General features: G+C 36.4%; 1 protein-coding gene across 1 annotated transcript in view; it reads right to left on the bottom strand.

The window, feature by feature from the left end:
- Positions 1-3,008: 3,008 nt before the first annotated feature.
- Positions 3,009-23,242, bottom strand: part of SLIT2 (slit guidance ligand 2) — a 262,223-nt gene continuing 241,989 nt past the window's right edge. Inside the window, exons 30-36 of the mRNA XM_058838689.1 lie at positions 21,789-21,926; positions 21,456-21,696; positions 20,989-21,119; positions 15,808-15,962; positions 10,111-10,399; positions 5,965-6,176; positions 3,009-4,865 (exon numbers count right to left, since the gene is read on the bottom strand). Of these exons, the coding sequence (XP_058694672.1) occupies positions 4,624-4,865; positions 5,965-6,176; positions 10,111-10,399; positions 15,808-15,962; positions 20,989-21,119; positions 21,456-21,696; positions 21,789-21,926 (1,408 nt within the window). The 3' untranslated portion in view covers positions 3,009-4,623. The remainder of the gene's footprint in view (positions 4,866-5,964; positions 6,177-10,110; positions 10,400-15,807; positions 15,963-20,988; positions 21,120-21,455; positions 21,697-21,788; positions 21,927-23,242) is intronic.

A 23,242-nucleotide genomic window follows, 5' to 3' on the forward strand; every position in this document is an offset into this window, starting at 1 on the left:
GGAGAAGAAAGGAACCAAAAGATGGGATTTTAAATTGCTTTGAAAAGATACATTTTTTGTCAAGTAATAGGGTTTACTTGAGACAGAAATATCAAGTGTGTGTTTGTCAGAACTGTAAAGGGGTTTTTAAAACATTGAAGCTTCAAACAGCAACAGATAAAGCTCCAGAAATAGAACTTTAATATAAACAAGACTTGACAATTTTATAAAACTTCTGGGTATTTTCTTCTTAACAGCAAGCTCCTTTACGTAACATACCACTCTCTCTCTCATCTCTTACTCATCACCTTAGTCACCACATCTTAGTCATCCTCTCCTCAAAATGAACATGGTGACAATCCACTTACTCTAATGCCTTGCTCTCATCTCTGCAAGTACACTGTGGATTATCAGGGCTGCCAGACATGTCATTTCCAAAACCTCTGCATTCTACTTATTCCAAACAAATGCCTTCATAACATCATATGAGTGTTATATTGTGGCACCTACACAGAGCAGCATCCTCATATAAAAATGATTCTTGTAATATTAAGGCTCATGGTTTACCCTGTCACAATGAAAAGTATCCTGAAGACAAAATTGTTACTATAATAGATCATGCAAAATGAACTGTATTTCTCAAAGCTTGTTCATAGCCTTCCATTGGTTTGCTTAGAACAGTGTTTTTATCCCTCAAATATCCATTTGTCCCAGAAAAGTTAACAGACTGCAAAATCTGATTCCATGTGTGATAGCTGCTGTTCTGAATTGACTTTCAGTGTTAACAAAAGAGCAATGTCTTTCGTTAGCTTTATTCAAGAATGGTGTTTTTTCATGCTTTCACAATTTTGTCATCTGTGAGATGACAGTAAGAGCTTTGCATGAACCAGTACAAATTAAACAGTATTCATCTGTTTTCTCTTTTTTACAGTTTTTAAGAACACTGGCAGAAAATTATGGAATCTCCAAGTTTTATTTTTCTTAGTTTCTAATGAAAGAATTCTAATTGTATGCAGTGTTAAACTGAAGTGAGAACTTGGCTACTATTCTGTATCCTTCAGATCCAATGCATTTTATGGATTTTATTCAATACATTAAAAGCAGACTGTATGAGAGTGATTCCTAGAGGAGGTAGCAGACACAAGAAGAAAAACCTAATCCCTAAACTGTGTTAAAAGCTGCATGACTTATGTTTTTGAATGAAAACCTGATTCTGGAGTGTTCTGCAGTGAACCAAATTCTCCACTGTGGTAGTGATACCTAAAAGTAACAGTTCCTTCAGAAATACCCATTTCCCTTTTGTGGAATATGGGTACAAGGCATTCTATTATTCCAGTATTTCAAAAACCTTGATTTAGGTATTAGAAAGGCGTTAGGGTGACCCATCCCATTGAGGAAGTTATCTCTTGTTCTGCATAGTGGCAATTTGTGATTGAGGAGGTGAGAAAGGGGGGTAAGGAGACCTGAATCATCACTTGATGTAGGTGCCTTGTCTATCTTCAGATGGGTAAAGCTGGGTTTGGTTTTCGGGCGTTGCCTGGTTATTTCCTTCCTTCCTTCCTTCCTTCCTTCCTTCCTTCCTTCCTTCCTTCCTTCCTTCCTTCCTTCCTTCCTTCCTTCCTTCCTTCCTTCCTTCCTTCCTTCCTTCCTTCCTTCCTTCCTTCCTTCCTTCCTTCCTTCCTTCCTTCCTTCCTTCCTTCCTTCCTTCCTTCCTTCCTTCCTTCCTTCCTTCCTTCCTTCCTTCCTTCCTTCCTTCCTTCCTTCCTTCCTTCCTTCCTTCCTTCCTTCCTTCCTTCCTTCCTTCCTTCCTTCCTTCCTTCCTTCCTTCCTTCCTTCCTTCCTTCCTTCCTTCCTTCCTTCCTTCCTTCCTTCCTTCCTTCCTTCCTTCCTTCCTTCCTTCCTTCCTTCCTTCCCTCCTTCCCTCCTTCCTTCCTTCCCTCCTTCCTTACCTCCTTACCTCTTTCCTTTCCTTTCCTTTCCTTTCCTTTCCTTTCCTTTCCTTTCCTTTCCTTTCCTTTCCTTTCCTTTCCTTTCCTTTCCTTTCCTTTCCTTTCCTTTCCTTTCCTTTCCTTTCCTTTCCTTTCCTTTCCTTTCCTTTCCTTTCCTTTCCTTTCCTTTCCTTTCCTTTCCCTTCTCTCTCTCTCTTTCTCTCTCTTTCTCTCCTTCTCTCCTTCTCTTTCTCTCTCACTCTCACTCTTTCTCTCTTTCTCTCTCTCTCTCTCTTTCTTTCTTTGCTTGGAGACCACAAAAGGTCCCTCTTTTGATGACCTCAAGATCAGTAGTAGCTGCCAGTATTGCTTGAATACCATTGCAAAGTTCATCTTTCTGTCTCAGTATGAGGCCAGAAAGCAATCCAGACCCAGATACAGGGACTTTGAGCTCCAGAAGATCTTTCCATATCCAAGAATATGCTTAAGGACTGTTAGGCAAAATTTTCTCCTCAAAGCTATGCCTATTTACAGCAGATTTTTTAGCACTCACAGAAACTGCAAAGAAGTCCTCATACCAAAGGCTGTTTCATTGGATATTTAGACAAATTCTAAAGTAGACTAAGTAAAATAAACACAAAATTATTTGTAAAAAATATATTAGAGAAGAAAAACCTGGCTAAGTATCATCCAATCCAATTGCTTAAATTTAAAATACTTAGTCAAATTAGTGAAAATGAATCCCTCTAAATAATCAAATTACTTTCTAGAACAGCTGTCAAATTGCCATTTTTATAACCACTGAAGTACTAGGATTGACTCCATTTACCTTTTCCTGCAGTGCACTTCATTTATAAGTATTTCTCTTAGTTTTGGTATAAGTTCATCGGAGTTAATCATGCACAGACATTTTCAGATGTCACTGCCTCTAGGTGCAATAATCCCAAGTCAATTCCTTCTTCAGATTTTCAGCAAGGAATACACTAGATTTAGGTTTGGGTTTTATTCTGTTTTTTACCAAATATTCTTTGCAACAGATGTTAAATTAAAGGCTGCTAGACAATTTAAACTTCTCAGAAGAACACAAATAAAAGCTGTTAATGAAGTAAATATCTGTTTAATTTACAAACATCAGTAGCATTACTGATATCAGTCCAAATATGACAAAGCACACTGCATTACACATGTACATCTAATTTTTTTGTAAAAAAAATAATAAAATAAAATCGAAAAAAACATCTGCATTTTTACAGGGTACCCTGGGTTTTACTGAAAGAAGAACACAACCCACTATTGATTACCAGTTCTACATTATAATTTAGCAGCAACATGTTAACATGGGGAACATTAGGGCAGTAAAGTAGTTTTATTATTTGGGGAAAATCACAGTTTTTGATAGCACAGCCTTTTTTTCTTTTTTATAAAAAAGGTAAAGAGCTCCATGGGAATATTAATTTATAAAGATCTATCTTCTAAAGTAATTTTCTACACGCCATCTTATTTTCTGTAAGTACTGTATATAGGGAAAATTAACTTCTCTACAATTGCCATCTAGTGTAAAGACATTTTCTGTAACATATTACAGGTTCTTGGAAGGTGCCCTGAATATCTGCTATATGTGAAACAGCAAATTGTCACCACTTTCTATTCAGTGACACCAAGTGGTCAGATTCTAAGGAAAAGTAAAAGGCAATGGAAAGGAAAAAAAACAGATTGAAAACATTTACCCCAAGACGACATGCTACGTTAGTTCTATTGCAAAAAAAATCCTGATTTTTTTAAGTCCTTTAAAAAAAATTACAAAAATACTGGAACAAATATAAATTAATATATATTAAAGCATTGAAAAACAGTAAAAGGGATGGCCTAAAAGGGTTAAGTACAATGTACTTTGATACAATAAATATTTCTCAATGAAACCCAATACTGTATAGAGTTGTTTAGAACTCATAGAAACAGAAATCCATATTATTACTAATTTATCCATCAATAATCTATTTTATCATCCCCGGAACATTTATATTACAAAAAAATTAATACTGTAAAAGGGAAGATAAACACTTTTTTATGCTTCTTTTGCTAACATGCTGACATAAAAGTACACATCATCAGGAGATTTCAGGCTTATAGTATATTCTTGTATCTCCTATTTCCCATTCATTAAATGATACCCCATCTTCTCAGGATACTTAGTAATTCCAAAAGACAAAATGTGTTTCAAGCAATTGTTTTTTCTGTATAATCTGATTCTTTTTGCTCATAAAGCTTCCTCATCCATAGGTAAGTGATTGGTATGGTCTGTCAAGACAAAATAGACTGATACGAAAGTGAAAAAACAAGCCTCGTGTTCTGGTCAGTATTTCATCTCTGAGCTGTTAAGTTGAAAGTCACATGTGTATAGTGTCAGTGTATCTTCAGCATGTTATAAAGAAGAATCCATGTTAAAAGCAGTTAAAGTTTCCCATCTCTGATGCAATGTTACCAGGTCTTTTTTTTTTTTTTTTTTTTTCTTCAAGCTCCTCTTGGGTATGAGAAGTCTCAGTTCAAGCACTTGAATCTTTTTTTCAATGAAGAAAAAGTCTTTATTCTCATAATAAAAATAAGTCTGTTCTGTATTTTACAATATATTTCAAATATTTCCACTATGAAGCATTAATTAGTCCGACACGGTCAATAAGTATACAACATTTTCAAAAGACAAGTGTGACAGGGACACTTAGGAGGGACAATTTGTACAGCCACACTTCACCACTTTTTCAACCTCGTCCACAAATGAGGACCCGTCAGTGCATTCGAAGGAGTATTTCCGCCTCTTGCTCCGTAGTGGCCCACAGCACTGCCCGGCTGAGCACACGCCTTTACATTCTAGTCTCGATACCTTCTTGGTCGTCTGGCACGCAGCATACCCTTGCTGCTTTTGGTAGTAATCTCGGACTCGTTCCCCTCGACAAGAGATTTCTGTAGGAAACAATGTTTAAAATAAGAGATACGCTTTCGAGACACAGGTCAAAGGCTGTGTAACACAGGAAGATGCTGTGTTACTAGTCGCAGTTGGGATTGATATTTTAAAGTTTGACTGAGACTGTATATTGGAAACTAGCAGTTGTACCAAAGGTAATTAGATTAATGCTGGGTTTCATTCCCTATACCTTCTATTTTCAGTAAAGCTTATGTTATGTATATGCAAACCATAAATACGTAGCTATTACAATGACAAGAAAATTGGAAGCTTAAATCTTTTCCTCTTTTATAAAAATACACATCTTCTGTTGCTACATTGCTTGCAGCTGGTTCTGTTTACCATAGGGAAATGTTTCAGAGAGCATGCAATTTAATTTATTAGACCTGGAGTTTAATATTATTCAAACTCTTATTTAATATAAGTTACATTCCGCTAACTTCATAAATTACTGAGGTATAAAGGCAGCTAAAAATGAGACATCTGTTAAAAGTTCTACAACCATATTCTTCTATTCACATCTATGTACAATATAAAATAAATGCCAGCTGGGGTAAGGGAAAAAGAGGGAGAGGGAAAGCTTTGATAGACAAAGGAAAAAGAAAAAGGTAGGGGGAAAAGTCATCCTGTTTTCATCCATCTCACCTGCATAATTCGCTGTGATAAATCAGTTGAAGCTGAGAGGTCAAAAGTAGAGTTTGTGATAAAACTAGGAGCAGAATCATTGGATTTGGCTTCTCAGTTGCAGAAGGTAGAGAAACAATAAATACAGAAAGATACAGCAGGTAAAAGGTAATAGTTAAATATAGTAAAAATGTGTTTCTGAATAAAGGCAAAAAAAAAAAAAAAAGAAATGTTTTCACAGAAAAACATTTGATGAAAAAATCCTCAAAATGTAAATAAATTCATGGGAAAGGCTTGACTTTTCTCTCATCAAGATAAATTCTTATGGTAGAAAAAAAAAGCAACAAATGTGTGTGTTGTGGGAAAAAAAAAAGATTGGTCATGTTTTTGGCTGTTCATGTGCTTGGCTGTTCATGTATTACTAAAAAAGCCTATTTTCTAAGACCACAACAACATTAATGAATTTTTTTTTACCTTTATCACAACTGTCCCCCGTGTATCCGCTGCCGCATTCGCAATATGGTTTCCCAAGTCCTGAAAGCCTGCATTTGCCATGTTTACACCTGATGGATTGGCAGGGGTTAAACAGCATTTCCTCTTCATCACAGAGGACTCCCCCATGTCCCTGCAGGCATTTACAACTGTATGAAAATGCATTGATCGGCAAGCAGGTACCATGCACACATCTACAGGGGAAACAAGCCCAAGAGAATAAAAATAAATTATTCATCAAAGTTCAGGCTAAGCAACATTAACTACAAATACTTTGGACTGTACTCAGAAGTAATTGCTTTTGTTTCTAATGGACTTTCTCAGTGAGATGCAGTGAAGTGGTTTATAATTGGTATGCAGGTTTACACAAAACAAGCTGCAGTACAGAACTCCCTCTCACCAGAAAATAGCCACTGTAGATGTGTTATGGAAAAAATTTTACAGGCCACAATCACTAAAAACAACATTTCCTGTCTACCTTAATTTTCAGCATGCTTTTGAGAAGAACACAGCGAAATCAAGCCAAAATAAAAAGAAACTCACCTGAAATTCTGGTTCGTGTATCATTTAAAAGAAACTCCATATAGTCACTCATGAAATATGGGGCTCCCAGCATAAAGACAGGTCAGGCACTTCCTAAGAGAAGCTATTCTGACTCAGCAATGGTAGTTTCAAGCTGAACATTTTTCTTCAAATACATTAGTCTGTCTTGCCAACTGCAAGTAGCAGGGTCCTCTAATGTCTGAGGCAGGTCTGTGCTTCACTGCAGGGCAACAGCACTCACCCAGAATTCATACCAAACCTCACACTAGATGAGGCTGTGCATTATCAAGTCTCACCCAAAGCGATTAAAGCAGCTAATTTCCCAGTTGAGCTTCAAGAAACATCTGTGGCAGGCTCAAATCTCGTTGTTAGGACAAAAAAGATTGTGAGTTAATCTGTATCTGGTAAGTATTGACGTACAGTGGTATGGGAACACACAGCTGGTCTTCTCTTTGAGAGAGAGGTGGTGTTTTCCAAAAGGAGGATGCTTAATTACCCATTCCTAGCTGAAAGCTGAACATTAGGGGATTTCATCTTCTGAAGCTGTCACTAATGACTTGGAATAAAAATACTTCCCTTTCCTTATTTGCCAGCACAGGATCAATAACTTCCTTCCAAAAATTATGTTATCCTCTTTAACTCCTGTTTTCGTAGAAAAATTCTCTGTCTACATACACTGTTTCCAACGGGGATCACAGTGAAAATTACTTTGTGGGGAGGAATGCAATCCCAACATACAAGTTGCCCTTCCTGATGTTTCTCCTCTCTAATGTTTTTCCTCTCTATAGTGTATGACTCTTGACTTACAACCTCCTTAGTGTGTTATGACAGCCACCTAAATAAATGAAAAAATAGAGGTAAAAAAATATAAAAGTCCCATTTGATCTAAAATAAAAGAATTTGTTTCAATTTGAAGATATCAAAAATTCATCTAAAATTGCATGTCATCTTAAAAGAAGTATTCTATTAAGAGCAACATTTAATTATTAAATTTTTAAGATAACATAACCACTTTGGGATTAAAACCTGCAAATATAAAACTAATAGGTTAAGCACCTCTGACTTCTCTCTTAGTCTGTATTTTGAAGCAAGCATGTTCGCTGTAAAAATGAAAATTTTTTCCTGTGGTTGAAGTCTGATATTCCAAGACTGTTATTAAGCAACTCAAAATGGAAAGCTTAGACAGTATCACAGGGTAGATAGTTTTTGTTTAGTTTTCATTATGTTCAGCATTTGATCTTTTCACCATTTATAAACATCCACTTTTAGGACATCTGATCTACAAAGTTACTCAGGTGGCACTGACATCCTGTCATACTCTATACAGGCTTTAGATATCAAAGCAATCTGTATCAAGATCTTTGGTAAAGTTTTGCTTTGACTTAGAAGATGATTAAATTTTAGCTAATGCCAACTCATACTTTTGTTTCCACCTGCTCTTTGAAGCTTTAAATTTCATCTTCAGACTGTACTGAAAGGAACATCAAGCTAAGTGCAAATTCTTGGGCACAGTTTCATCTCATCTAATTTTAGGTACCTGTGTCAGGCACTCAAGCTGGATGTATAATTGCCATAAGCTCCAGACACAGTCAGTCATGGGGAGATATGAGCTTATCTAGAGGATGGTTAGACAACTTGAGGTCTTATTAATTCTTCTGAAATGTGCTTATTCCTTTACTGAGTAGAGAACAAGCTTTGGTCACTGGATTTTGAATTCAAACACCTAGATGTAGGTAAAGTAAATGTGTTGTGAAGCTTTCCATGATGTGCAGGGATCTCTAACATCACCTACATTTTTGAAACAGAGATCACAGTGACAATTCTGTTGCTCAGATAAAGCAGAATGTTGAACTGTATTAGATGGATAAAATGCATCTATTCAATAGACAATTTAGAGATGAATCAAGAAACACAGAAGTAAAATCCCCAGGAAATAAAGAATAACGAAACCCCCCTTGACTCCAAATAAAAGAATTTTGGTTTGGCTTTCTCTCTTAAAAGCTCACAGCTGAATACAGCTGTATACAGCTGGAACAAGTGCAAAACTTTAAAGGGCAAACAAAATACTAATGCTGTTCTCACTTCTGTCTTTGATACCACCTACATCTGATACTGATAACTTTGTTATTTGCTGCAAAAAAGCACTCAGTTTGGGTGTGACTGTGCACAGTTATAAGAACCAATGAAGAACCTAATATTTCAAGGACAGTTTAAAGAAATTCTCTGGCTTTTCTGATAGTAGAACTTGTGGGTACAGTTTGATGTTATTTTTTAATCTTGAAGAATTTAAATATAAAGTCACATTTGCATTTTTTTAACCTGCTGTGACTACCTTTCTTTAATGTTAAAGAGGACAGCCTAAGAAAAAGACCAATAAAAAAAAAATGCTATAATGATATGCTTCAAAACCTGACTACTCTTAGCTGTACAAAGATACCAAAACTTAAAGGTACTGAAAGAGTCTATAACCAATATAAAGAAAACTGTGTTGCAAAGCATTCTAACTGCTGTATAAAACTTTAAAGGGCCAGACTCTGCACACACTATGTAAAAAGTTGATTTAAGCATCATTTTATATGGGAGTTGAAAATTATCTTATTAGAATCTCTTAGCAAACTTAGGCCACTGGTCATTAAAGGTCAAAAATTACATTGGCAAATGCTGCACTGAAAAAGCTGCTGCCAAAAGAGCCAAGCAGGCTTGCTTTATTTAAAAAAAAAAAAAAAAAATTGCCCAGCTGTAATAAGGACAGTGGTAAGGAGAAACAGAATGACATCTTGTTGCCCAAGATCAGTAAATACAGTATAACTTTGAACTTCTGAAGTTTCTGATCTTCTTGTGCTGGGAGTCCATGAACCCAATCTGAATTTGTCTCTACAGTAAATATGAAAGATGAATATGCATAGATATCAATACTATAATATAAACAATTATACCTATCTTTTTTTAGCTCCACACATTTATATACAAGAACCTCTCTATAGATACATATATAAATATCTAAACTAAAATTTTTTGCTCAAATCAGTAAATAGAATTAAGACAGACTGAAACAGAAGTTCATAAAGATTGAAATCTACTTTCCTTCTAAAACCTGAAGTGGTACTCTGAAAATACAATATATTAGACATGTCCATTGTATAATTTTTCAAAATCATAGTAGAAATTATTATTATTACTATTACTACTACTATTTTTATTACCTCATTCTGTACAACTGAAAATAAGCAATTAGAGGTTTTTTCCTTTTGCAACTTCTTCAAAATTATTTTTGTGCCAAGGGTCATACCCAGAGTTGCATGAGTGCATCTCATTATGAAAGAGGCCCATACAGAAGTATGTAAGAGCACCTCCCAGGCTTTAGGCAGAACTTCAGGGACAATTGTGAATCTGCTCCCCTAAATTGGGGAGTTTCCCTCATTAGGATTATGGAAAGAATATATACCATAACCTGGATGCTGTTTTCACTTTTACATGCCCAGGTTATGTTGCTTCTTGCAAGTGTGAATTTTATGACAAAAAATACACATAACAGGAGACTTATATGCACATTATACTACTGCTTTTTCTTGAGGAAGGACATACTTATTTCCAAGACATGGGTCGTTAGTTTGTTGATCACAGAGCGGTCCGGTCCATCCTCCTTCACACTCACAGGAGAAGCCTGACTGGCTGGTGGTGTGGCATGTGCCATGCACACAAACTTTCTTATGACAAGGCTCACAACCTGGCAGAATTCCCACTTGCAGTGGCACATTTCTGAAGTCCTGGAGTTCACTGTTGATATACAGATTACGGATGCAACCATGGAAGCTAGTGCCGTTCTGCCCTGGTGACTGGCGTAAAGCTGCTACATTATTTTTCACGGGCATGCCTAGGAAATTAATAATAGAAAATAATCAGTGTAATAATCTCACAATTTTCTATACCATTTTCTCTATTTTTAAAACACTTTTAAAGGAATGCTTATTCTTAATCAATTATTCTCAGCTATTCAGACATATAGCATACACATTTCAAATGTGAAATATTGCTATGGAAAATTTCTTGGAAAGGACAGTTTAACAGGTTGAGGTTAGAAAACCAAAATACTTTTGTTTAGCATGTCTCAAAAACATATCAATAAAATAAAACTATAAGTCATTCACAGTTTGCCATTACAGTCTAAAACAGTCAGTAATAACAATAATTCAACTACTGAATGAAACTACTTATGTGTACACACTTTTAGATAATGCAGATGTCCCCAGTGTTGACCATTTTCAAAGTAATTCCTGTTACAGTCTATAGTTAAATATGTAATTAGAGCAGTAGGTGTATGTGATGCACTTATACTAATAATTCAAGAATAACTCAGAAGAAATATTACTATCAAACTTTTTCTTGTAAACATGAAGTTTCTTCTACTCCTACCCCTTGCTTTTTGTTCTTTTAACTGATTGCCAACACATTAGCCTATAGTAGATAGTCCTTAAGATACTGCTTTCTAATAATGAATACACAAATGCCAAAATAAGTTCTGAGACTCACAAATAAAGGAAATCAAAGTGCACCCAGCATTAAAAAGGATCTGTTTACCTGAAAGTAAATATTATTAGCTGCATAGGTTTATTCCTAGACAAAATCAACAATTTTCATTCTGGTACTTAGATAATGACAAGAAACCAGGAATGTTATGCATAGTTGCTCCTTAACCATGTAAACTACTGATAGTTCTAATAATTTTCTTTATTACTCTGAACAGTTAAGAGTGATGTGGAAATACTATGCAAATATAAGCAGACCTGCCTTTCATTTAGAGGTGATTTCATTTGTGCTAGGCTTCAGTGATTACAGAAATGAACAATATTGTATCCATACTGTTAAAGAGCCTAATCTTTGATCTAATCAGTTAAGTAAATGTATTGGGTTTGTGTGGCCAGGTTTTGGGTAGTGAGGGGGGCTACAGAAGGGGCTTCTCCGGGAAGCTGCCAGAAGTGTCCAAGAGAGCCAATGCCAGCTGACTCCAGGCTGGACCTGCCAAGTCTGCCTAGGCTGAGACAGTCAGTGATGGTAGCAAGAGCTATGTGATAACATATCTATAAAGGGAAAAAAACAACAAAAGAGGAATTGTGCAGATGTAACCAGAGAGGAGTGAGAACGTATAAGGAATGGTTTTGTAGACAATGAGGTCAGGGAAGCAGGAGGGGAAGGAGGTGCTCCAGGCACTGGAGCAGAGATTCCCATGCAGCCATGGTGAGGCAGCTGTACCCCTGCAGCCCATGGATGTTCACAGGGGAGCAGAGATCCACCTGCACCCATGGAAGGCCCATGCTGGAGCAGGTGGATGCTTGAGAACACTGTGACCCCATGGGAAACCTGTGCTGGAGCAGGCTCCTGGCAGGACCTGTGGAGAGAGAAAGGTGGAACCTGTGGAGAGAGGATCCCCCACTGAAGCAGGTTTTCCTTGGACTTGTGACCCTGTGGGGGACCTGTGCTGGAGCAGCCTGTTCCTGAAGAACTGCATCCCATGGGAAAAAAGGGACCCATGCAGGAGCAGTTTGTGAAGAACAGTCTCCCATGGGAGGAACTCGGCACTGGAAGAGGGGAAGGACTCCTTTCTCTAAGGAGGCAGCAGTGACAGAAACAACGTGATGAACTGATCATAACCCATATTCCTCATCTACCTGCATTGCTTGCAGGAAGGAGAGAGAGAATCAGGGGAAAAGAAGTCAAGCCTGAGGAGGAGGGAAGAGTGGAGGGAAGGTGTCTTTAAGAAATGTTTTACCTCTCCTTATCCTACTGTGACTTGGACTGGTAATATATTAAATTAATTTCTTCAAGTTGAGTCAGTTTTGCCACATCAGCAATCAGTGAGGGATCTCTCCCTGTCTGCATTTCAACTTATGAGCATTCATTGTATTTTCTCTCCCCTGCCCAGTTGAGGACGGGGGTGATAGAGTGTTAGAGTGGCTCTGATGGGCTCCTGGCACCCAATCAGAGTCAAACTATGAAATAGGCTTTGAACTATTATATTAAAGGACTTAGACTGCAAACAACCACAAATTTCCATTTTCTCACATCTACTTGCCATATTCTCAAACCAGGGACAGGGCAGAGTCATCAAGGTCCCTTCATCCTGTTGTCTCCCTTGAAAGCCACACTCAGCTGATGTTCATAGAAAATGCTTGAAGTACCTCAGCAGAATAGATGTACTGAACTTGCTCTTTGTAAAAAAAAAAGGTGTATAAAACTAAGCACACCAATGCAATTCTAAACTTGATGTTATACTTGAAAGTGTCAGGAAACTTAGATGTGATTTCTGGGAACCATATAAGCATGTATGTATGATACCAGACAATAGGTGGTATATCACACATGATTCAGATTTTTTTGTCTGCATTCTCTAATAAGGAAGACATTTGGAAACATAATGCAAACATATGCACAAGCTTTCAGCCTATAAACTTTTGTTTCTTCTAGCAAGATACCAAATATCAGAAGGCCAAGGTGTGTGTGTGTAAAACTTGCTTCTATTCTTTAGCAATAATTCTTAGGTAATTTTTATATAAAGATTCTTTACAGTAGGAAAAGACTGACATACAAACAATACAGACAAATATTTCAGATCTATTTTTGGCAAGGTGAGAGAGTAGTTTCCACCCCCTTTTAAGTTTTGGACACTGAACCTGACTATAGCTAAATTACTGCTCAAGGAGGCTCTCTTAAATAACAACCACACAGTAAAACTGTCGAAACAAGTATCTAATTCTAGAAGCTGCCACAATAGAGCAGGCACAAATGAGAAGCAGCTGAAACTCTACCTGTCTCAGAAATAGGGACATCCATGAAAAAAAGTGCCACTCTCAACTAGTAAAATATGCTCTAATTTCTGAGAGAAGATGTGAAGTATCATTGATGTCTGTGACTCCTTTGAAGAATTTTTGAGAAGAAACAGATTGTCCCTTAAGAATTCTTACAAAAGCCATGCACTTTCAGTATGATTTACTGAAATTTGTTACAGAAAGACTGAAAAATAACAAGCACGTGTATTCTGACCACACAAAAAAACTTGGAAAAGGCAAAAAAAACTCCAAAAGGTATAAATCTATTAGCTCACTTTTGATAAAAATAATGTTAAATTACTCCTTTCAAATCAAGCTAAATATTGTGACCCAAGAGTAACAATAAAAAAAGAAAAATAAAAAAGAAGAAGGGGGAAGGCAGGGAGAGAGGGAATGAGAGAGAATGAGAGCACACACTGTACAAGTGCTTGCTGTCAAGTCTGAATTTCAGCCTGCCAACTGAGGTGATGCTTATCAGAAATGCCATTTTAGCAGGAAAGTGGTAAGAGTAAGTGTAAGCTACATGATGATTTAGGTGTCAAACTAAGACTTTGGCAAAGATAAAAATACTGCATAAAAACCTAGTGAGAATTTAAGTTCTTAACTGATGAAAATGTTTAATCAAATTCTCTAAAAAATCTAGATATAGTTGGATAAGAAAAAAATATTTAATCTCAAAAAGATGGGTGATAGAAAGATAAAAGTGTGAAAATTACCCACTTTGAGAATTAAAAAAATCATAAACAGATAAATTATGTAAAGAAGAGGAAAGATTAAGAGCTGAACATTAACCCACCGGAGCTTTTTTCCTTTATTTTGTTACAATGTGCTTCTATGATTGGTTTTCATTATTTTTTGGATCAACATTTTCTATGACAGGAGAAATAATTGTCTGTTTGGAGCCTGAATGTGAAGTATTATAATAGCATAAACATGGGACCTCTCCAAGGAACATGCACTAGAATGCAAAAGGCTGCTGCTCCTAGATATCAAACCACTAAGAGAAAAGATTCTTTCAAAAGTAGTTCTTGTGATACTTGAAGATGACGATGCAGATTAGTATGACTCTCCTAATGGAGGCACAGATCTGCGGGGTGAAGAAGCAAGGAACAGAACCATATGTCACAAATCAACATGGCAGTGGTAAGAATGTGCCCAGAAGAAATGTTTACAGTTGGCAGTCTGGCCTCATTTCATCAAAAGGTGATTATAACAGACAGAAGGATTATTCTGCACTGTTCAGCTTTCAAGTGGCACAATTGGCCTCTGCAATCATTAAACAAATCGATGTGGACAATGCAAGTAAGCAAGCACACAGTGCCTTATCAGAGTCTAGGACCCCTTCCTCCAAATGTGGCATAGGACACCATGCAAACAGCAGTGATACACAGGAAAGAATGCAATGTGCAAACCCTTGTTTGAAGGCATCAGTGCATCATTCAAATGTGCTACTGATGGCATAGTTTTTTGCAAGGAGGCAAGATGCTGAAGTCTAGAAAGTTATTCTCAAACATAAAAGAATTAGGCAAAACAAAAAAGAATATACTAATTTTTTTAACAGAAATAACAGATCAGAAGGAAACTCCTTACATGCCTCTTGTAAGAGTATAAGGTTAAACTAAGTAGAACATGAAAATCTCTAGCATTCAAAAAGTATTTTAAAACCATGCTGAATCTCTGACCACTAAGAACTTAGATTTGCTACTAAGTAAGGAGGCACTAAATGTTGGCTGAATTTTCTGACTTTTACTTAGATTGCACAGGCCCTACTTAAAACAATGTTTGAATTCATAGTTCTACAGAGTAAATGGCATCAAATGATCAAAATTTTTCAAATACTTTAGCTGCTCTAAAACTTTCTTGAGAAAGTTCTCAAGTTAAACAAACAATTAAACAAACAATTCTTTTTTTTCTCAAAAGAAACAAAACCTAACCCCTGACACTTACAGTGAGGCAACTGTCTGGGCACATTCTTACCTAGTGTCCTAACTCCTACCAGCCCTAAGCAATAAGATCTCCAGACATAAATTATACTTCATGGCTTTATACACTGCTGTCATTTCCTGCAGATAGCAGTACAGGGAAACAGGAATGTAAAATGAGCAAAACAGAATGCTACCATTCTACACTTTCTGAAGAGGCATTACTAAATCTTTGTGTAGCTAAACAATGTTAAGCACACTTTTCAGTATAATACAAGGCTAGGTAACAGCATAAAATTACAAATTCTTACAGTCATAAAAAAATAAACATAATTATAAAAAATTAACTAGTGTAGTTTGAGGACATATTATTTATTAAAATTTAAGCGATTGACAATGACCGCCAATGTTTAATTTTAAGGTGTTATGTCAATGAATGAGTCTCTTTAAGAAACACAAGAATGTGTTTTTTAAAGCATGTTAGCAGAGTAAATTATCTCTAATACCTCTAGTAAGAAGCAGTAAGATCCTCTTACCTCCTACATACAGCGGAGAATCAAAATTCAGAGTGGATTGCTTGGACAAATTGGTAATTATCTTGGGGCTTCCTCCATCAATAGATAAAGATAGAATCTGATCCATAGCTAACAGCTCCACAATGTGGAAATTGCCATCATTAATTGTTTCCACACTGCAAAATAAACATTAATAATAAACAGTTGATGGTCAGGTTAGAACAGTTTTTTACCTTTTCCCCCTTTAATAGTCAACACAGTTTCAGAACATAACTTCTCTAGCAGTGCATTCTGAAAAATTACATTTTAAGCAAAGACATGCACATATGCTTAAAAGCCAATACAATACAACATCCCTTCTTCTGCAGTGATGATGACACAGCTGGAATACCTTTTCTATGAAGACAGGCTGTGGGAGTTGGGGTTGCTCAGCCTGGAGAAGAGAATGCTCTGGGGAGACTTTACAGCACCTTTTCAATATAGAAAGGGGGCTTATAAGAAAGATGGAGAGAGACTTTTTGCCAGGGCCTGTACTAACAGGACACAGCCTGTTTTAAACTGAGAGAGGGCAGATATAGATCAGATAGAATCTATTAAGTTAAAGAAGTGACATAAAGTAAAAGATCTTTAGTATGAGGGTGAGTTAATAGGAAACAGGACAGGTTGCCTGAGAATTTGTGGACCTGCAATTGGAAATGCTCAGGATCAGGCTGGATGGGGCATTGCACAGCTTAATCTAGTGGAAGCTGTCCCTGCCCATAACAAAGAAGGAACTAGGTGATTGTTTAAGGTCCCTTCAAACCTAAACCATTATGTGATTCTGATGTTACTCAAGATTGTATTTGCACGCAAATATGTGTATCCTACATTTTGCAGAGCATTGGGTTTATATATCTTACAAGTATGAAGGCCTGATTCAACTCCACTGACTCAAATCTACCATTAAATATCTACCATTTCATGGAATATGGAACTGCATCTAACTAGTCCTGCCAGATAAAAAAATATCATTGGTCCAGACAGCTCCACTGACACTTGAAATAAAGTTATTGTTACCTTTATGGTTATTTAAGTGGGTTCAGCTTCTGGCTAGTACAGTGAATGTTAATATTGTATTTAATTTTTATTTTCTCATCTACATATATTATTTCCTTCTGCTTACTAACGAGGTATGAACTCACTAGTAGGAAAATGCCTGAATGTCCTCAAGGTGAAAATGCTTGTTTCAAGTGTGGTGCTTACCCTGCATAAGGACAAGCCTACTTATGCTACTAGGCACACGAAGTGGCTTCAGGTGCTTATCAGCCCCAATATCTATGTAGCAAGTGCTTAAGTGCAGGAACTACACTGCACCTAACACAGCTAAGTACATCAGAGAAGGAAGAATATCATTACTCATTTCTGGGACCGAATATATCATTGTACTTGCATAACTTGTAATCCATTTTCCACTTGAGAATTAGAGCTGAATATATGCATAGAAGGTGTGAGCTAGTCCAGAGACCAGCATTAAAAGCATTCTCATGAAAGCCTTTATTTGTTTCAGGGCACCATCAGATAAGCGAGCTTAATCCTTTGAAAAAGGTTATTTAAATGGACCAATTGTATGATAGCCCAAAATGGACAGTCACACAGTCAATTAGCTCTTCTCATTGAGAAAGCAGGATAGCTGAAAGGGATTAAGTTCCTAAATCTCAAGGCAAAAATCAAGCAATTACCTTAAAACATTCTTAGTGATGTTTTAATTAACCTAACTGCTTTTGTCATGGAACAGATCAGCAGCACACTTGGTCGTTCACAGCTGTGACACATTAAATAGCTTCTTAGCCATTTATTACCAGCTCTGTGAACAGCCTCTGCTCACAGTGGATCAAAGATCTGCATGGTAGCGTGCATGCTTTACATAAACCCAGCTCTGTTTGAGAGTGCAAACACATGACAGAGCAGACACTGGCACAATAAACACTTTATGGGAACTGCCAGGAGGGGGACTGCCATGAGGGGAAAGGAAATGGTCAGGATTTATCATTCCTAAAGTGAAAGATTTATTCAAGGTATCAAGAGGTTTGTTTGCTCTGATCAAGCAATATGAAGGACGCTGTGACTAAATTACTTAACACATTTCAATGAATCCAGGCAAAAAAATGTGCTAAAAAATCAAAGTGCATATGATTTCTTGACTTCAGGAATCAAGAAACCCTAATGTAATGTTCTTGTTTTAAGGAAACGTATTTTACAACTTCTAAACCTTTCACTCAATATTATTTAAAATAATAAAAGCAACAGAGAAAATGCATTCTTAAAGCAAGGGGTCATTCCAGGGATATACAAACCATAATGTGTGAAGGGAATGTGTCTCTGATAAGAGTGATTATTAAAAGCCTCTGGTTTTAACTGTTTCACTGGTAAAAATTTACTGCAGAAAGAGAAGCCCTCTTAGGCAAGGGTGGTTTAAATTGACGGGGAAATAAACTCAAGGCATATCTGCAATATTTCCTGCCAATGCACTTACATTACTTTTAGCCCTTTTCCCATTGGAGATATGAGAGCGGAATGCATAGATCGTAATGAAAAGCTCTACGAAGAACTGATTTAAGGCTTCTGGTACTCAGTATAAGAATAATGATCTGAGAAGAAATAGTCCCACATTTCCAATAAATACATGATGAAAACTAATTTACAGAATGAAAAGATGTTTTCTTCTTTTGTATAAAATATAGTTAACATTTAAAAATGGATGCCTAGAGAGAACAAAACGTGAGAAAATTTTTCCAAATAACCATCTCCAGTGAATGAATATTATGTATTGGTCTTGGCAGTGCCATAATTTCATTTCTCAGATTGACTGATGAGTGCATTTGGGATGATGGCTCTTCCTACAGTCAGTTCCTATGAACTGGAAGGATAGGAGTGAAAAAAAGGGAAGGACTGAGGTAACATTCCGGGAGACAGCTTTAATAGGTAACAAAAGTACAGAAAGACAACATGGATAAAAATAAGGTAAAGACCTTAAAAAGGGCGAGAGATATCACAAAGATTCTGGGAGAGTAAAATGGTAAGAACTGGAAATAATGAAGGGATTTGAGTAAAATGTGTAAAAGATTCTGTGCTACAACAAACTCCTTTCTAGAACCTGAACTAGAAATTAAACAGTACACAATCTCTAGAGGTATCACGAGATGCACATATATACCCATACACAAATGTGGAAATGTATATATGGCTTCCAAAATAGAGTGATGAAATCACAGCCTCATTTAGGTTGGAAAAGACCTCTACTATCATCAAGTCCAACAACTAAACCAGCACTGCCAAGTCCACCACCAAACAATGTCCCTAAGCGTCACATCTACACTTTTACATAGCTCCATGAACAGTGACTACACCACTTCCCTGGGCAGTCTGTTCCAATGCTTGACAACCATGCACATGATGAAATTCTTCCTAATATCCAATCTGAGCCTCTCCTGGTGCAACTTGAGGCCTTTTCCTCTTTTCCTATTGCTTGTTACTTGTGAGAAGAGTCTGACCCTCATCTGGCTACAGTCTTCTTTCAGTTGTAGAAAGGGATAAGGTATGCCCTCAGCCTTTCCTCAACAGCAGAAGACTTGACTACAGTTGGACTATTACATGATAGTTCTCAAAGATCTCAGAAACTCACCGTCGTGTCAATTAGAAATGAAATGGAGGTTCATAACAATAACACTAACAGAAACAAAACCAGTAACACTAGAAGTGTGTATCTGCTTCACTCAACAACAGTGTCAGTCTGTAACATGTCACTCCATTTCCCATCCCTTCACTACACTTGCATTCCTCACTTGTCACATAATTCAACAGAGAGGATCAACCATGTAGGAGAGATGCTGCTTATTATTTTGTAACAGTAACCTAATTGTGACTGTTTGTTACATGGTCACTTTGTTATTAATTCCTTCCATGTTTATCTTTGGTTTTTTTTTCCTGTGTGAGTACTGTTTTACAGTATTTCTCTAGATAACTAATGGACAAATATGAATTACCAGTATTTATTATATTTCAGTAATGCCAGAGAAAGGATTAAACTTATGACCAGCAAGTATATGTTTTGAAAGGGAAGAAGTATTCTAGATAGATTAGTTCCAAAAATCTAATAACAAAATAACTTGAAACTACATATGACCCTCATTCCTATTGCTTCTTATTCTCAGATAGATGTATCTATTGAAATAAAAATCAACAAAAATAATTAAACTCCTGAAAAAAGGAGCACTAGACCAGATAGAAAAGAAAAATAGTATTATTTTGAATAGGAGTATAATCATTTATAAAAATAATTTGTTTTCACTGAAATGTCCCTAATAAAATGAAGAACTATTACAAACACTGGTGCCACTGTTACAAACTATAGAAAACAAATATACCTATATATAATTTTATAGCAAAAGGTGTAAATTGAGCAAAAAGAAGATTCAAGGAAAATTGATTTAATACTTCCCCTTTATTTCTGAAAGTAATTTTAGCACCAAGAGGGCAGTCAAGACCAGGAAATAATGCCTGTTGTCTCTCTGCTCATTCTTGCAGTGACTATTTGCTAATGATTGTGAAGTTATGCAGTACCTCCCAAAAAATTCAGGAGGTAATTTTTCAGAGAAGTAGAGAAATATGATTTTAAAAAACTCTCAAAAATTATGCTACAGAAGCAGATGTGGATTCTTCCTCTTAATGGCTTTGGAAGCAAAAGCCATTTCTTTTTCAAAGGTACTGCCTTTCTTCAGAATCAAGTTTTTAGCTTTCTCTTCACTTGCCAGGGAAAAATCCCACATTATACGACTGCCTAACAGAGAAGAGAAGCTTCTATTTAATTTCTGCTTATACAGTGTAGTTTTTCATTTTACTCAGCACACTAGGAAATTATTTGGCAGTCACAACAAAGAAAAAACTACACTGCTACATGTGAGCTTTACACAAATGTATAAATATTCTGCTGAAAGCTAACTCTTATTCTGTTTTAATTCATCAAATAATATATTATTTGTCTGACATATCTGCTTTAGAGTTACTTGCCAACCAAATCACATCTTTTGGCAAGAAGTTTTAAGTGTCTGACAACACATTAATTTGCATATATTTCTTTTAACCATGTATTAAAAAATGTGACTTTGATATAAGTAATGAATATAGGTTTTGTGTCAGTTACAAATGTGTTTCATCCAGGTTCACCTGTAAATAGCAGAGGCTGGATATGATCCTGTGTCATAGCTGACCCTCACTCTACCCCGGTACAGTTCCACTGCTATATGATCTTTATCGCCTTTGTACAACAGGATCCCACTGTCTTCATCTGTGGCAATCTAGTTAAAAGACAGAAATATTTAGAAACAACTAAAATTAGGTATTTAATCAAAATAAGGTATTAAGTGAATCTCTGAATTTACTGCCATAGTGTGTTACTTCATTATAAAATTCTTTTTTGAAGAACAACCTGCCAAAACCCTTTCTCTTCCTATCAATAAGCCCATCTTCTTTAATATGAATATAGAGTTATTGCGTTAACTCTTCTAGATTTTTAGCTCAAACTGTGAAAAGCTCTTTAAGTGAGCCAGACAACTTTGGGTCATTTTCCACATCATGAAAAGTCATTTACTCTCTTTTCCAGAAAACAGAATCCACAACAGAGGCAAACTTACCTGTAGAGTGATATTGGTTTGGGGGCGTATCTTAGCTGAAGGGATTTGCAGATAGGATTCTTTGTTGACGAAGTTTATACTAATCAGCTTTTCACATTTCTCACCCTGGTAGCCTGATAAACACTGACAGATTGGTTCACTTTCTTTTATGATACACTGGGCCCCATTTTGACATTCATAATTATCACAAGGGCTGGTGCGAGGTAGAACCATTGGTGGTGAAAACTCACAAAACAAGCCACTAAATGAAAACAGAAAACAATCAGCATTTCCAAGAAAAAACAATTTTGACAGAAGACATACGTGTTTGTACTGCCTTCAGATCCTTCTCACCTGTACCCTTCCGGGCAAATGCACGTATATCCATTAACTGCATCAGTGCACTGCGCTCCATTTTTACATTTGTTGTCCTGGCAGTCATCAAAGTCAATATCACAATGCTCACCTACATACCCAGGTGTGCAATCACATCTGTAAAACAGAAAAGCAAATCAGATAGTACAGTGCCTTTTGATGACCCAGTGGGATTCTGGCAAAGGAACTACTGTATTGTTTAAAAATCAAGGGATAAAAGGCATTACTATAATTTTGTGTGCAAAGGCTATATAGCTTAACCATATATAGCTTAGGGAATCTTTGTATGTAATGGATACAGGTTTGCTAGCTAAAATGTTTACAGACCTGCCAATATATGGAAGATTTGTGTGCAAATCTAGAGAGTCCTCATGAATAATTTAGACAGTTTTTAGAATTTATGAGCAACACAGAATGTTACAGGATGTTATTCATGGTTGCAAACACTAAGCCTAATCAATATGCTTGGCTGGTGAAACCCAGACAAATAAGCCAAAGCTTGTACTGATGGTTATTTTCTCTGTCAACTGAAAGCTATGAATGGACCAATGGTCCATTTACTCAGTTTAAAGGTTATGCATAATTTTTGCTCTTAAAGTTCCACCAGTCTGATTTACAACAAATAGCTCCATGGTTGGTGAACTAACAGAAGTCTCAAAACCCATTGCCTGCCCTCACTGAACACCCACTGATCTAGAAATAGTGCATCCTCAAGAGAGTATGCAATGATTTTTGTTTGTTGGTTTGTTTGGGCTTTTTTTCCATGTGCAACTCTCATTGCTAATGCCAGTGACATTTCTTCAGGGAATTCTTGTATACAGAAATGAGTGAATGCCCAGAACTCTGCCAGAATTAATGGAAAATATTGCAAATCCATGCATTCATACGATATTTTTTTAAACTAGGATGTCTTTAATTGATTTCCTTAGATCTTGTGGCTCCCTCCTCAGTGTTATTTCTTTTGCTATCTAAAATTTGCTCTGAGCTGGAAAGAGTGATTTTAAATAGCCATGTAAGTTGAAATTTATTACTTCAATTAAATATGTCTCATTTTTTATTCAACAACAGGTATGAAAAAGACAAGGGAAAAAGAATATAAAGCATTTATTAAAAGTCTGACTGAGATGCACCTTGAAGTATACTGCATGTGCTATTTTCTGATTTTTAAGTAACAGGAAAGATTAATGAACTGGACAGTAAAGTATAAGACACTAAACTAGGTTTATTGAAGTGACATGAAAAAACAACATAATGCACTACAACAGAAACCCCAAAATTTTTCTATTTTCCAGCTGGAAACTATCAACTTAATTTCACATTCAAATGAATATTTAGTATTTTTTTCTGTATTTTAAAGAAAATGTCATTTCATAAGTAGTGGGAATGACAATAAATAATCTGATTTTAGCACAAAAGCTTGCTGTGCATAAAAC

Source organism: Poecile atricapillus, chromosome 4, assembly GCF_030490865.1.
Source record: "Poecile atricapillus isolate bPoeAtr1 chromosome 4, bPoeAtr1.hap1, whole genome shotgun sequence".
NCBI classification, from domain to species: domain Eukaryota; kingdom Metazoa; phylum Chordata; class Aves; order Passeriformes; family Paridae; genus Poecile; species Poecile atricapillus.